At 47.1% G+C, this 16,307-nt stretch overlaps 1 protein-coding gene across 5 annotated transcripts in view; it reads left to right on the forward strand.

The window, feature by feature from the left end:
- LOC123755965 (axin-2) overlaps positions 1 to 16,307 on the forward strand; it is a 179,635-nt gene that overhangs the window by 101,330 nt on the left and 61,998 nt on the right. For 4 of the 5 annotated variants that reach the window (XM_045738964.2, XM_045738967.2, XM_069300252.1 and 1 more), the window contains 6 exons: positions 598 to 919; positions 1,055 to 1,181; positions 4,838 to 4,974; positions 8,917 to 9,165; positions 9,497 to 9,623; positions 10,078 to 10,231. In XM_045738964.2, coding sequence (XP_045594920.1) covers positions 598 to 919; positions 1,055 to 1,181; positions 4,838 to 4,974; positions 8,917 to 9,165; positions 9,497 to 9,623; positions 10,078 to 10,231 — 1,116 coding nt within the window. The remainder of the gene's footprint in view (positions 1 to 597; positions 920 to 1,054; positions 1,182 to 4,837; positions 4,975 to 8,916; positions 9,166 to 9,496; positions 9,624 to 10,077; positions 10,232 to 16,307) is intronic. The other variant, XM_045738966.2, reaches the window with a different exon arrangement.

Consider the following 16,307-nt stretch of genomic DNA (forward strand, 5'->3'; position numbering starts at 1 on the left):
GGATTCAACACCAAAGGTATATACAGTACCAGCAGCATAAGACAAACTGGCAAATGCTCTGATATTCTTTTGAAATTTGGACAAGAGAGCCTTTCAAATGCTATATGCAAGCCATGAGGGACCCAGTGTTCTACAGTATATGCTGCCCCAGCAAGGCGCCCCACCTAAGGAAATACAGAATAAAAATCGGAAAGGTCCCAAGATACGAGTAGGAGTAGGTAAGATAGAGAGGTGGTGGTGGTGGTGGTGGGTTGTGTGAAAGTCAAGTACATAAAGTAAGCAGTTATTAGTGGCCTGCATAATTAAGATATTATTTTGATGTCTTGAATGGAAAGAATGAAGTGTGTTTAGGGCAAAAATGGAACATTAAGGTGTGTGGTGTTCAGAGGAACAGTGATAACACCACTAGTGATGCTGTCTTGTTCATTGTACAGTATGTGTATTTTGATGTACACGTTGCATCTTCAAAATTACTGTTATAATGAATATTTAAAAAGATTTTGGCCCTCAGGAAAGTAGACATCAAAACATTTTAACCACATGGTAGTACATTTCATTAGGCAGTACAGAGGCTTATGTTTACTTTGTTTTCAACAGTGATGGAATGTCTGTTGGTCGCCCCATCAACCATAAATATCTTAAGAGACAATACTACAAGATGCGAGAGAATGCGCGTCAAAATAGAGAGCTCTGTTTCAGTGCTGCTGGAGTGAGTGGCATTTTGGGCAGTCAGGGAGGTGCTGATATCATACATGGTGGTATGCCATTCATGCCTCGCACTCACTGCCCCAGAAATGAAGCCACAGCCAGCATGAAACCTGGGGAGTTTGCTGCAATACTAATAGAGCGGCTGGAAAAAGTAAAGAGAGAGAGAGAATCGCAGGAGAAGGTTCAACAATCATTTAAAAAGATCCAAGAGGTGAGTGGTTTTTCTTACTATTATCTTTAATTTTCCAAATACTGATGTTTTACCTAGATGATGTACTGATAAATATACATCAGTAGTATGTATGTATGTAAGACATTTCAATATGTTTTGATAATTACCTTGCAGGGGGACAACGTGTCTGACGAGTGCCGGAGAGAACATGCCTTCAACAGTCTTCCTCCGTCACTTCTCTTGGATAAGCTGACCCAGAAGATCCCTCTTGATGATGCAGATCCCTGTCAGTCCATACTAGGTACAGTCTCTGAAAGGGTTTGCAAAATTTGGGAAATAAAGTTTGACATATTTTATGCTCATGTTGACTAGAGGTTTTAAATTTTTATTTACAGTATGTTAATTATTTTATATTTATATTTTCTTTGGGGGGGAGGGGAGCCCCTTCGGCTCCCCGAAGCTTACTAGGCTGATATGCTAATGTCAGACTTTGGTGTCAATCATGTGTATGGAGTTCTGTGGGCCTACCGGGGAGCCAGAACCTGGCCCTCCTCAGAGAGGCATGGGGAGCAATGGCCTATAGACACCCCGTATGGTTGGAAGCATTCAATGTCTGCCATTGACCAGGTCAGGCACCCAGAAAGGTAAGCACCCCAAAACAAACCCCTATTCTGGTGAAAATATTGCTACCAAAAGCCGAACAAGTGGATAGAACTTCCCTAAAAGAAACTAGCAAACAAGCGTGACGTCACACGTTGCCGCGGCTGCGCAGCTCCCCCCTCCCCGGGAGGGGGAAAGGGAAGCCTCAGACCCCCCCCACGCTGGCTATCGACCAGTCAGTTCTCAGGTTGATGCTAGAGGTGGAGGTCGTGTGCTTGACTTCAGCGTTTCCAGCACTGTGCTTTGAGTGTGGTAGCTGTCTTCCAAAGGTGGGAGACCCAGGAGTTATTCTACAGTACTCGGACTGCATGCACCTAGGGTTCTCGTCTCTAGGTGCCCTGTAAGTACTGCCCTTGGAGCTTGGGGTTATCTTCCACAAGTTCCTTGGGGTCTGCCTCTGCTAGGCCATATTAGTGCTCGGTTTTTGGCTGCCCTTTGGGTGCTTAGGGATTTTGTCTTCCTGGTTTACCTTAGGGCAAGAAGCAGTTTGCACTGATGGGGCGCAGGGTATTGTGCAGCTTGTCTTCACCACTTACAGCAGCCAGCTCTGATCCGTGGGGTACGTTGTCCTCTTGTGGGGTTTTGTTTTTCTTTTTCTTTTTGCCTTGTAGGGAAGTCTGCCTTGCTTTCCCCTTTTTTGTGCCTGACCTGTGCACAGTTCTCTTCTGGTGGTGCCCCCTGCTAGGTCCCAGTGAGTGTACACGTCTCTGGGGTTCAGCTTTATACAGTTGTTTGGTAGTTTTGGGCGCCAGTTAGCAGTACCCTGCCTGGGATTACCTGGGTGTGAGTTTCCATTCAGCACTCAGGACCCTGGGAATTCCCGAGGGGGGCGCGCGGGTTCGATGAATGTGTCCCTGGAGTCTTCCCCTCCCTTCATGCGAGTTCGAGGGTTGCTCAGTCCCCTTGACTCAGGGTGACCCTCAGGGTTTTTGCCTCCGTCACGCTGCCTGTTGGGTCGGTGACACCTTCGACCCGGAGTCATGAGAGTTCTATTGCTTGCTTGTGATTCAGTTTACCCAATCTCAAGATGATGTTCTACGGGTACAGGCGGTGCAGGCATTGCATGCTCGGTTTAGGTTGTTGCAAAGCACTAGATTGGTTGCGCACCCTGATGCCCCGAGGCTGCCCCGTTTTGCTTATAGGGACCCGGACTTGGGGGTGGGGGTCGCTTCGACCTTGGTTCAGTCAAAAAAAAAAAAATAAAAAATGCAGTATGAGGACATGTTTAGCACTCGAATAAACAACATGAAAGTGAAAGATCCAGATAATTTCTTTATACAGGATATCCAAACCCCTGTAAATATAACTGATATCAACACGAGCGTACTAGACTTTGAAGGGGAAATTGAAAACATGCCCATGGGAAATTGAAAACATGGGAGCCGGTGGCTGAGCGATGGGAGCCGGTGGCTGAGCGGACAGAACATTGGAAGGGTGATCCTGTGGTCCCGGGTTCGATCGCGGGCGCCAGTGAGAAACAATGGGCAGAGTTTCTTTCATCCTTGATGCCCCTGTTACCTAGCAGTAAATAGGTACCTGGGAGTTGGTCAGCTATCATGGGCTGCTTCCTGGGGGTGGAGGCCTGGTCGAGGACCGGACCGCAGAAACACTTGATACCTAGTTGATACCTGGTTGATGGGGTTCTGGGAGTTCTTCTACTCCCCAAACCTGGCCCGAGGCCAGGCTCGACTTGTGAGAGTCTGGTCCACCAGGCTGTTGCTTGGAGCGGCCTGCAGGGCCACGTATCCACCACAGCCCGGCTGATCCGGAACTTCTCTTAGAAAACCGTCCAGTTTTCTCTTGAAGATGTCCACATGTCCCTCCACCACATCACTTCCTAATGCATTCCATCTGTCAGTTACTGACACTGAAAAAGTTCTTTCTAACGTCCCTGTGGCTCATTTCAGTACTAAATTTCTACCTGTGTCCACTTGTTCATGGCCCACCTGTGCTAAACAGTTTTATCTTTATCTACCTTGTCAGTTCCTCTGAGAATTTTATAGGTAGTAATCATGTCTTCTCTAACTCTTCTGTCTTCCAGTGTCATGAGGTTTAGTTCCAGCAATCTTTCCTCTTACCTCTCAGCTCTTGGACTAGTGTGGTGGCATACCTCTGAACCATCTTTAACTTTTTGTGTTTAACTAGATGTGAACTCCAGGCTGGAGCTGCATATTCCAGTATTGGTCTGACATATGAGGTATACAAGGATCTGAACGATACCTTGCACAAGTTTCTGAAGGCAGTTCTAATGTTCACCAGCCTTGTATATGCCGCTGATGTTATCCTTTTGATGTGGGCTTCAGGGGACAGGTTTGGTGTGATATCAATTCCCAGATCTTTCTCTCGTCCTGACTCCTGAAGGATTTCCTCTCTCAGCTCCCTTGTTTTGGCTCACTCCTCTCCTCCTCCTCTCCTCCTCATTCCTCTCCTCCTTGTGTTTGGCGTCCTGCTTCCCTTGCCTATCTTCATCACATTTCACTTGCTCAAGTTAAACTCTAGTAGCTATTTGTTGGACAATTTCTTCAGTCTTTCCAGGTCATCCTGTAGCCTTTTGCTGTCCTTCTCTGTCTTAATCCTTCTCATAATTTTAGCATCATGAGCAAACATTGAGGGGAATGAGTATACCTTCTGGAAGATCATTCATGTATCAGAAACAAGATAGGACTGAGTACAGAAACCTGTGGGACTCCGCTGGTGACATCACGCCAGCCTGAGGTCTCATCCCTCACAGTAACACTCTGCTGTCCCTTATCCATTGGAGCACCCTACCACTTACTCCAGCTTGTTTCTCCAACTTATGCAACAGTCTCCTTTTGGGTACTGTCCTAAGAGACTTTTCTCATAATTTCATTCTCTATTTTGTTTGAAATAGGTACTTGAACAGAATGTTTGTTTCTACTTATTACCTGTAGATACTCAAAATTTTGTCTGTGCCGCCACAGACACTTGCAGAGCCTGAGCCTAATATTGTCTGTGGCACTCATTATCTAACATGACTCTTAGATTTGGTCAACTACAGTTAACAATGGAAACTTAATGTTAATGGTCAAAATACAGATAACAAATTAATTGGGTATTTTGATAATGCTACATTGTTTCAAAATCTGGATTGGATTGCTCAAGTGTGGGAACAGTGTTAATGTTATAAGGAGAGATGTTGAGAAAGACCCAAAATATAAGAAATTGTTTTATGAACTGAAGTTGGATGGTTTTTTAGCAGTATGCTGAAATAAATTCTTGTTTATTCTTTTTCAATTAAATGATTTTTAAATTTTCTTGGTGTGTGTGTGTGTGTAGATGAGCACGTGTCACGAGTTTGGCAAGACAGCAATAATGACACTCCAGCTCGTTCTCCGGGTTCTCCACGTCCCAGATCACCCTCTGGTAGAAGAGGAAGCTCAATGCAGTCTACTAGACATCTTGCTGCCTCAAAGGTAAAATTCCTAAGGTTTTTAATTGCATTATACAATGACAGTATTAGCCACTACATTACACGAGATGAGATTGGGCTGGCAACCTCTCTAATCACCAAATCTCAAATGTTTACTTAGTCTAGGAAAGTGGAAAAACAAGATTGTAATGATGAGAATGTTGTAAAAATTTAATGGTTATTTTTGTGGGCTAAATTTGAATGGGTTAAACTAGTAGTGCATGCGTGACAAGATGCGAATTATTACAGTGAAAGTTTTCCTTATCTGCCATTGACCGGGGTCAGGCACCCAGAAAGGTAGGCATGACAAAACAAACCCCACATGGTAAAAAACTAAAACAAAAAACCGAACAGAGAGGTAGAAACTCCCTACAATCCCAAAGAAACAAGCAAACAAGCAAACATCACACTTTACTGCCGCGCCAATCGTCCGCACAGCCCTCCCCGTCCTGAGAGGGAAAGGGGGGAGCCCCGGACCTACCGCGCCGGCTGCCAAGCTTCAGTTCGTAAGCTAATGTAAGCTCCAACAGCCTGGCGGACGGCCTGTCTCGGTTCGTTATGGACTGGACGGTTGATGTCGACCCATTCAGTTGGCTCTGGCAGATATTCTGGTGCCCGGAGGTGGACCTCTTCGCGTCGGAGTGGTCGAGACGTCTTCCGGCATGTGTGGAGCCCTTCCCGGCCACGAGGCTGTCGGGATCGACACCTTTTCCCAGGACTGGTCGAGGTGGGGGTTCCTGTACCTCTTTCCTCCTTTTCAGCTGTTGCTCCAGGTCCTTGCTCACTTGGAGACTTACCAGGGGAGAGTTGTCCTCTAGGCCCCGTGGTGGTCGGCCCAGCCGTGGTTTCAAGTGCTGCTTGCCCGGTGTCTGAACCCGGAGGTTTTCTGCGACTCCACCTCTTTCAGAAGATCGGCCCGGTCCTTTACGAGACTGGTTCGCTCTTCTCCTCGAGTCTTCGCGCTTGGCATTTTTGACTCGAGTTTATTACCAGTTGTATGGTGATCAGGTGACTTCGCTGATGGTGTCCCACCTGCGGGCTTCGTCTCGGCGGCAGTATGAAGTTTCCTGGCGGGCCTTCCGTTTCTTTTTTACTCTCCGTCGTTGTACTTCCCTTTCGGTTCGGGTGGTGTTGTCCTTTCTCTTGTGGTTGTTCCAGGACCGTCATCTTATGCCGAATACTGTTACCTCCTATCGTGCGGCGCTGGTGGAGCCACTTCAGCTTGCTTTCGGTATAGATATTACTTCTGTGCCGTTTTGCAAGCTGTCTTGTGCGTTGTTTCACCTTCGGCCTGCTCATGCCCCGCCTGAGCCATCCTGGTCTTCGGGCTGAGTGCTCTCCTATCTCTCTTCTCCTCGGTTTGTTGTGGCCTCTTCGGTTCAGGATTGTTTTTCGAAGGCTCTTTTTCCTGTTGGCATTGGCCTCTGGGGGTAGGGTTGGGGAGCATCTTGCTCTCCTCCAGCTCAGGGGGTCTGCTCTTTCAGTTGTGGAGATAGGTTAGTTCGTCTGCAGCTGGCTAAGAATGAGACTTCTGCTTTCCGGAGGGGTCCTTGGGTTGTTGATGCTTGGTTGGTCAGGCCAGGCGTACATCATGTTTTGTGTCCGGTTGTGGCCCTCCGTTATTTGCGAGCCACGGCTTCTGTGTCCGTGTACGCGCTTTGGGTTGATCAAGTTTCCCTTCTTCCCTGTTCGCGGGTACGTGTCTCAGGTCGTCTGCAGGGTTATTAAATGTAGCCAGCTTGCGGTCTATCCCCGTGCCTATGACGTTCGTTAGTTCACTGCTCTTGCTGCCGTTTTTGGGAACATGTCCTGGGCTGACTTTTGGGCACGGAGTTTTTTGGAGGTCGAACAGGGTCCTGGCTGCACACTACCTCGTGAACGTTCCTGGGCCTAGTTGGGCCTGTGTCGCTTTGGGTCGTCGTCTGCAGCCTCTCTCGACTTTGAGTTGAGATGTGGATCACTGACCACCTCCTGGGTAAGTCCCCTTTTTTTCTTAGTCTTTGGTGAAGTAGCTTTGGGGAGCCGTAGGAGCTACCTTTCCCCCCAGAAAACTAGCGTTGAATGTAATGTAACGCAATTTTCTGGGCGAGTCCAGGAGGCTATCCGGCGACCCTCCTTCCCTCCCTCTGGTCAGTGGTTTTGGCACTTTTTGATATCCAGCCTCGGAACTGGATGTGTTGATCGCCGGTGCGAAGGTTTGGGGCTTCCCCTTTCCCCTCCTGCTGCGCAGACATGTGGCACGGCTTGAGGTGTCATTCTTGTTTGCTTGTTTTCCCTTGGGGGAGTTCTGTCCATTTGTTTCTTTATTTTCGATGATTTTTCCAGAATAGGGATTTTTTTGGGGTGCTTACTTTTCTGGGTGCCTGCCCCGGTCGATAGCAGATATAGAATGCTCCAAAATCACATGTGCATTTCAGTAGGTCATTGCTTCTCGTTCCTCTCTGAGGGGGGTCCAGGTTCTGGCAGTGGTCCCCGATTGGCCTAGAACTCCACCCACATCAACTGATGCCAAAAGTTAGGACTATCCCTATCAGCCTGGATAGCTCCAGGAAGCCTCCGGGAATTTTAACAAATATTTTAATTTCGGACACAACATGTGACCCCCGCCAGACATCTGTAAGAGTATTAATAGATGCAAACTGCATTGCTGCCGGATGAAAGTGTTGATGAAAGAAAGAAAGAAAACCCTAATAAAGAACGAGATCTAGGGGTGGTTTTGGATAGTAGACTGTCACCAGAGGAACACATGAAGAACATTGTGCGAGAACCGTATGCACCGCTTTCCAACTTCAGGCTCGCTTTTAATTACATGGATGGTGAAATACTAAAGAAACTGTTCATGACTTTTGTGAGAACAAAATTGGAATATGCAGCAGTTGTATGGTGCCCATATCTCAAGAAGCACATCAATAAACTGGAAAAGGTGCAAAGGCATGCAACAAAATGGCTTCTGGAACTGAAAACAAGAATTACGAGGAGAGACTAGAGGTGTTACATGCCAAAACTAGAAGATAGCAGAAAAAGAGGTGATATGATCACCATATACAAAATAATAACATGAATCGACCAAATTGACAAAGTGGAATTCCTGAAAGCGGCAACTTCAAGAACAAGAAGACAGTTTCAAACTAATGAAACAAAGGTGCCAAAAAAATATTAGTAGGTTTTCTTTTTCAAACAGAATGGAAGATGATTGGAAAAAGTTAAGTGTGAAGGTGGTGGAGGCCAAAACTGTCAGTAGTTTCAAAGCATTATACGATAGAATGCTGGGAAGACTAGACACCACAAGCGTAGCTCTCATCCTGTAACTACTGTACATTTAGGTACTGTAATTACACACACACGTTACATACATATGACTAAGTTTGTATTAATAAATAAGTATGGAGAAAGAAAACAAGATAAGTTCTGAAGGCAGAACAATAGTAAAATTGGTGAAAAAATATGAAAGTATTGGTAATTTTCTGGTAAAATCAAACATGTCTACAAAATCAGCTTGATAAAATGGCAACATACTCTGGTTCTCAATGAGTTTGTCTGTTAGCCAAATCCTTGTAGAGTTAAATCTTAGTCCTATGAAGGATTCTGGATTCTGTATAAGGGAGCTTCATAAAGTGCCACAAAGATTTGAGATAAATGCAAAATCGCTGAATGAATTTTGAAGATAAAGCTTCTGTAGCAGTATTAAGGGACATTTATTTTTTAATACAAATTTTGAATGCCAATTGTTAGTTTTGAGAATCCTGTAAAAAACTGGATAGCCTGGAAGTGATATTTAGGACTTTCAGTTATGTATGTACAAGAGTGGTTCTTATTCTGCAGCTAAATTTAAGGAAAAATTAGATGTAAGGCTTGTGTTTGTTGCATTTGAGGCTAGTTTACTAAAATTGGCAAATTGTGAGAGACTTTTGAGTGGCTTTAGTGTCCAGTATTTTACACATTGCAGGCCAGTGTTACAGTCGGGGGCACTCATCCGTCCATGTATGTTTCCGGTAACTACCTGCCGTCGGCGCAGGTGGTGCACCCGGTTCATCTGCCTTCTGGCCACCCGGCCCTCCTTCCTCCTGGCAACCCTGACCATCTGCTACCTGGCCACCCGGCTCACCTTCCCCCTGGCCCAGTCCACCTCCAGCCTGGTCACATGATTCATCCATACACCAACAAAAACTTGCACCATGCACGTCGCAGAGATCGCGTAAGGATGCTTTCTTCTTCTCTGTAAACTTTCCTCTATCCATAATAATGAAGACTGTAGACATAATTCTGTGTTTGAAGAAGATACCAGTCCAGAATAAACTTCTATTCCAGGTAACATTACGCTTGTTGAAAAGCATTCTTATTTGGAGAAAAACACTAATTTGTCAGGTTATTTTATGATCAAATTATTATGTACGTTCAATTTACATAAAATAATATTGGGTACATGCAATTCTGTTCTCTAACGTGGTAACTATTTTGAGTTCTCATTTCCTGAATCACTTGTCAACAAACAATACGCTTACTTTATTTCATTCTTCTGGGACTAGGATGTGTACTCCACGTTCTCATCAGACTCGGGCAATGTAGCTGACTATTACGAGAGCAGCGAAAGAGCCGGGCTTCATCCTTTGCCTAAGTCTCGCTCTATGCCAGATTATATGGAGAACTATACTGGTAAGTCATGTGGTGAGCAAGCTGTTAAAGTTGAATTCACTTGTGTGCAGTGGCTAATATTGAATACAGTATATAAAATATTTTGATTTTGAAAATATGTTGATCCAGAATAACTTGTATCATTGACATGTTCCCTTAATTTTTCTTTTATATAGTCCATCTAGCATTAATATTCCCCCTGTTTATTGAGTTTTTCCATTAAACTATTAATATCTATCTGGTTATCTGTCTATTTCAGTCTTTCTGTGCATCAGATTTCTTTGTATTTGCATGCACAGTAAGTATTGTATCCAGTTTTCCTTTTATCCCATCTGTCGTGTAAATTTTTTGTTGGCTTGACAATCCATGGACAATCCATGGACAATCCATGGACAGTCTTGTGTTCAATTTAAGTTCTCATGCTGTAGTCTGCTATTGCAAATCAAGGCATCGTTTTTCATATTTTCTGGAACAGGTACCAGTAGTGACGGTGGTAGTTTTGGGCGGCGACAACCAAGCGGGAGGCGGAGTAACTCACGGCGTGCCCCGGCAGACCTGACAGACTCGGGGGTGTCTGTGGTGTCGGACTCTGGACCCTCGCTCACCCCATTTGCATCATCGACTGAAAGGTGAGAAACCACTTGGCAACTACAATAATGGTACTTTCTTTGGGAAGCCCTGTCGGCTCCCTGAAGCTATCTGAGCTGATATGCGCTATATTAGTTTGTGGTCATCAGTCACAGGAGTTCTTATGCCTAATGGGAACCACGAGCCAGAACCTGCCACCCCCTCAGAGAGAGCACTTTACACTTAAAATATTTTTCTGGGGGGAGCCCCTACAGCTCCCCGGAGCTATCCAGGCTGATAAAGATATCCCTAACTAGCATCAGTCGATGTGGGTGGAGATCTAGGCCTACCGGGGACCACGAGCCAGAACCTGGCCGCCGTCAGAGAGGTACGAGGAGCAATGGCCTGTAGAAATGCACATGTGATTTTGGAGCATTCTATATCTGCCATCGGCCAGGACAGGCACCCAGAAAGGTAAGCGCCCCAAAACAAACCCCTATTCTGGTTAAAGTGACGAAAGTAGACAAATGAGTGGACCGAACTCCCCAAATGAAAATGAGCTAACGAGCATGATGTCACATGAGCCGTGCCACATGTCTGCGCAGCTCCCCAGATCCCTGCGCCGGCGATCCACACCCCAGTTCTTCATCTGATAGGATATGACATGGTCGTGTAGCTCCAGCTCCGGATTCTTGTTGTGCTGTCCTCTTGTTTCAATACTGCTCCTACGGTGGTGTGTGAGCTGGGAGTAATATTCACAGGTACTCGGGCTGCATGTGCTTAGGGTCACCCTCCCTGAGTGCCCTGTAAGTACCACCCTTGGGCATTGGTGTTCTCTTCCACAAGTCACCTTGGGTCTGCCTCTGTTGGTCTTTTGCTGCTTGGCGATTGACCGCCCCGAGTGTTTTGAGGGGTTTCCGCCCTTGTTTGCCTTGGGGTAAGTGGTAGTTTTTGCACTGGAAGGGGCACGGGGTACTGCGCATCTAGTTTTCACCTAAAACAACAGCTGGCTCTGTTCCCTATGGGTATGCTGTCCTCTTTCGACGTTTTTCTTTTCTTTTTGTTTGGTGGTACCTCCCCTGCTTCGCCCTTGTGAGTGGACATGTTCCGGGGGTTCAGCATTAGCAGTTTGTTTGTATTGGGCGCTGGTTAACAGTTCCCTACCTGGGATTACCCTTAGCAGACCCAGTCTAAGGGCCCTGGGAAACCCCACGGGGGCACGCAGGGTCCTATGGATGCAACCCCAAGTACCCTCTCGCCTTGTGCAAGTTTGAGGGTTGCTCTGTCCCCTTGTCTCATGGAGACGCTCTTTGTTTTTGCCTCAGTCATGCTGCCTGTTGGGTCGGTGATACCTTTGACCCTGAGTCCTGCAAGCATTGTTGCTTGTTTGTGACTCCATTCACCTGATCTACTGATCACATCATTCGGGTGCAGGCAGGTCAGGCGTTGCATGATAGGTACAGGTTGCTGCAACGTGCTAGGTTGGTTGCTTCCCTAGATGCCCCGCGGCGTCCCCGCTTTGTTTATAGGGACCTGGACTTGGGGGTATTGATCGTGTTGGCCATGATTCAGTCCGCACCCGTTTGTCCTTCCCCTGCTGTGGTTCATTCTGTCCCCTTCCCCCTGCTACCGGCTGCGAAGCGTCTGAGGGCTTCAGGGTCAAGGCAGGGTTTCGAGGTTTCTGAGAGACTGACAGTTTCGGGGGTTGCCCCTTCTGTGGTGGCAACGGAGGCATTCGAGTCCTTTCCTCCTGCCATAGTCTGACCAGTGGGCCCATTCTCTTCCTGCTTTTCCGGCCTACCCAGTTTTTTCTTGAGACTGGGGCTTTGGAGGATGACTCTTCCCTAGGGCCTGTTGTGGAGGTTCCCAGGGTTGGGGAGGGGTGACTTGAGGGACTTGGGCCCTGTTGGACCCTGCCTGGGTTTTCCATCCCTCTGAGCGGGGCTTTCGGTTACAAAGAGTGGGGTTTCCTTTTCCTCCCTCTGCGTACGACTTAGTTTGGGCGTCGGCCCCTCCCTAGGTTCGGGTCCGTCGACTCCGTCCTTCTGTGGGGCTTTTATCCACTTTCCCACCCTTTTTCTCTAGGATTTGTTTTCTACATTATGCCGCAATCATGTTCTGTTGTATCCGATCCTGCAAGACCATTGGTCACAGATGCCATTGGGTCCAAATGCACCTCCCATGATTTTGTGCTTGATGGTCTGGGATCTCAAAGGTTCGAGTACATCTTCCATACAGTACTTCCACATTATTGTAATGTCGGTTACCATCCGGTGAGGCTTACTTCTAGTCCTTTCTAGGACTCATTGTTCCTCTTCCGTATTACTTATCATCTTTCGATGCTTTTTCTGATTATTTGGTAATTACCTCTTTCCGTACTTTGTCTTGACATTACTAATATTCGTTACATAACCCTTGTTGGCACCCTCCCAGGAGTAGAGTGGTGCAGCCCGGACCTCATGTGTCCTGCGCATGTGCTGTGAGTGATTATGTTATGGTCAGTGTATACATGTCGGTGTTCCGAGACCTTTATCACGGGTAGTACGCCGCTCTCGCTCTTCTTATCTCTCTAGTCATACCCCCCTCGATACTGGGGGAATTTTGGATTTTATATATGAGGGACACACCTAGTTCTTTTCTCTGCATATAGGTGTGGGGTGGCTCGGAGTGGCGCCGCCTCCACCTCTACACTATACCTCATCTTCTCCTCCTCACGCATCTCTGGACATCTCCACTGGCGATGCTCCTGGAATGTTACACGGCTATGCTGTGTCGTGACATGATAGTGCCTATGCTCTACAGGTGAGATTATATGGTCTGGTGACACTGTCAGCCAGCCACTGGTTCTCGCTTTTGGAATTAGTGTTGGGTATTATTTGTACTGTGTTGCTTGGTCACTTTGCGTGCATCTTAACGTGGCCTTAACCTGTACATATATATGGTTCTTCGTTGCACTGTGGGGCGCAGCCCTGGATTTTGGTAACTTTTGATTTTGTCTTTCAGCGACTGAATCTTTTTCTGGACTGGACACTCATTCCTTGCCGTTCTTATTGCCTGGCTGCACCCTTATATAGTAGTAGGCATCCTTCAGTCTTGGGAGGCTATGGAGATGGGTTCTGGTTTCCAGTGTGCAAAGCCTGGTTAGGTCAATATGGAGGAGCTGTTGTTATCCATGCAGCAGGTCCCACCCTCTCCATGTTGCTGAAATTATCCAATGGAAAGGCGACGCCAATACACATGGTTCCAGCACTGTTGCAGGAGCTACCAGAACGAGGTCGAAGTCAACAACGAACTGCCTTAGAGGCTCCAACTCTGGATTTTTCCTCGAGGTTGACTCCTAAAGCCTTTCCCAAAAGAGGGGTATGGCCACAAGGCAGCGGAGGTTTGAGATTAGGGTTTTCCTTCCCGTAGATGAGCTGCCTTCCCAGGCTATCGAGTCTCATCTTCCCGGAGCAGCTGGTTTTAACTCCGGAGGCCCATGCAGGCCAGGAGTTGGACTTAGTTGTCAGAGGCTATTTGAGACAAACCCCGTTCCGGAGCTTTTTATAGGTAATGGGAGCTCGTCCCCCCATTACCACCCCCTGGCTATGACAACCCCTTGGAACCTTTATATACATGTCCTTGGAACCCTTATATATATGTTACATATATATATGTATGTGCCTTCTATACACTTCACCATCCTCCAATAGGTTGGAAGGAATGTTAACTGTCATCAGGGAATGGACATTGGTGCTAATGTGAGGTTGGCTTCCCTCATTAGCACATGAGTTTGGGGCGAGTGTATTGTTTACCCTCGCTACAAGTCTCATCGTGTATATGGTTGTTCATGTGCATTTCGTTGCCCATTGCTTCCTGGGGTCTTTCTAGTTCTTCATATTGCTTATGCTTTTGTCATTAGCTTCCAGTGCTTGGACCATATTTCAGGTTTTTTCATTGCATTTTACGTATTCCTACCTATATACTACACATTGTTGTGTTTCTTGGTAGGTGCATATTGGCTATTCTAATGCTCATGCTAGGTTGGGCCATGTTCATATTCAGTTCCCTGTTGTTGAACAGGCCCAGTGTTCCGTTTTGGATCCGAGTTCGTCATCTTCTCCTTGTCTGTCACTACCAGCTTCTGTGTTGCAGTGTCTGCTGGTGGATGTAGCTTTCTGATCATCCACTCCTGCCTCTACAGTTTCTTTTTCATCAGGACAGGAGGAGCTGGGATTTTGGTCCGGGTTACAGCCATTTCTTTGTGTTTCTTTTCCAGACAGTACATTTTTGTTTTAGTGCAGTACTAGCCCTACGTAGTTCTCCTCATTCCTTCCTCTGTGATGCGTACAATGTCCTGCCCTGTTGGGGCTGGTGGTGCCGCTCATGCAGGTTGTAGTATCACTATCTTTTGCTTCGCGTTTTGGCACATGGTGCTTGCTTCCTTGTTGGCCTGCGCCTGGGGCCCTGGCTCTTAGGTTTTGTTGCCTTTTTGTCTTTGTTGTTTGTGGAGTCTGCAGTTCGGCAGTTTCTGCAAGCGGCGGCTTTTCATCATCCGTTGTCGAACTTCTTGTTCCTTCAGGGGTCCTCCGGATGGGGCATGTCTGCTCGCCCGGGTTGGTTTCTTGGTTTCCTGGCGGACGTTCCTTTTGGCTCCTTGACAGCCTTGGTTCCGGCGCTGCTTGCTCCGTTTCCGCTCCCTGGGGTTTTTACTATGGCTTCGCCTCTTTTCCATGATCAGTCTGATCCGTGACGGGGCTGGTTCGGTCTACTTCCTGAGTCTTCAAGTCTGGTGATTTTGACTCGAGTCTCTCACCATCTGTTTGGTAATCAGGTGGCTTCTTTAATGGTGTCCCAACTCCGTGCTTTGTCTCGGGGCTGTTTTGGGGTATTCTGGCGGTCCTTCCTTTTCTTTCTGTCTCTTTGTAGGTGTACTGTGCTTTTTGTTGATGGTCTTGTCCTTCTCTCGTGGAGGTTCAGGACTGTCATTTTGTTGCCTTGGCTCATGTGGCACTGGAGAAGCCGCTTTGGATTGCTCCAATTTTGTTGTTCCTTCTGTGCCGTTTGCGGGCTATCTCGGTCACTGTTCACCTTCGGCCTGCTCATGCGTCGCCTGTGTTGTCCTGCTCTGTCCATGCCACTTGTTCAGCTTTTGGTAGCAATATTTTACCAGAATAGGGGTTTGTTTTGGGGCGCCTATCTTTCTGGGTGCCAGACCCGGTCGATGACAGACATAGAATGCTCCCAACCACACGGGGGTTTCTATAGGCCATTGCTCCTTGTGCCTCTCTGAGGGGGGCCAGGTTCTGGCTTGTGGTCCCTGGTAGGCCTAGAACTCCACCCACATCGACTGATGCCAAAGTTAGGGATATCCTTATCAGCCTGGATAGCTCGGGGAGCCTCCGGGACTCGCCCAGAAAATGGCGTTTCATTACATTCAAAGCTTTTTTTTTTAAATTGCCATAATAGCCATCAACATCCATAATAAGATGTCAAAATTGCTATCGACTAAGGAAGGACCGGGAGAGGTAAGCGAATCAAAACAGACAACTGTCTGGTTAACCTGTGTAATCTACATCCCCAAAATATCAAAATAACTTCCCCTTAGAAGGAAACCAAACAAGCAACCGTTCATTCGACTAGCACTTTCACTCGTTAGTGCTACCCCGTTGCCGCTTTGAAGGGTGAGGGAGGGGGAGCTGGCTCATCGGAGCAGGCAGCCCACCACTGCAGTTCTTGAGCTGATGTGCTGGTGGTCAGTTCAGTCACCTCTAGCCTCAAGTTCCTGTTGTGGATTTTTGCCTTGTCTGGCTGTGTGGTTGCCAGGTGTCTTCCATGACTATTACCCTTGCGTGTCAGGGGTTATATTTCTTGGGGTGTGCATGAATCACTTCCTGTTTCAGGACTTCATCGCTTGATGTTGTCTTTACCCTTGGGGTATGTTGGGGGGCTCGGGCTCTCTATCTTGCCCCGGGTAAAAGTGTTATTAGCTAGGTGGGACGCACTGCGGCTGGCACAGCTATCTTTACTTCAACGCAGCAGCCCCATGTTTCTCTCTGACTGTCACTTTGTTTGTTGTGTGTCTTTGGTGGGCTTTGTTTTCATTTTCTTTTCATTCACTGGCATTCTCGCCTTGTTTCAACAGAGGAGGTATGCTTA

This window comes from Procambarus clarkii, chromosome 43, assembly GCF_040958095.1.
Source record: "Procambarus clarkii isolate CNS0578487 chromosome 43, FALCON_Pclarkii_2.0, whole genome shotgun sequence".
In the NCBI taxonomy this organism is placed as follows: domain Eukaryota; kingdom Metazoa; phylum Arthropoda; class Malacostraca; order Decapoda; family Cambaridae; genus Procambarus; species Procambarus clarkii.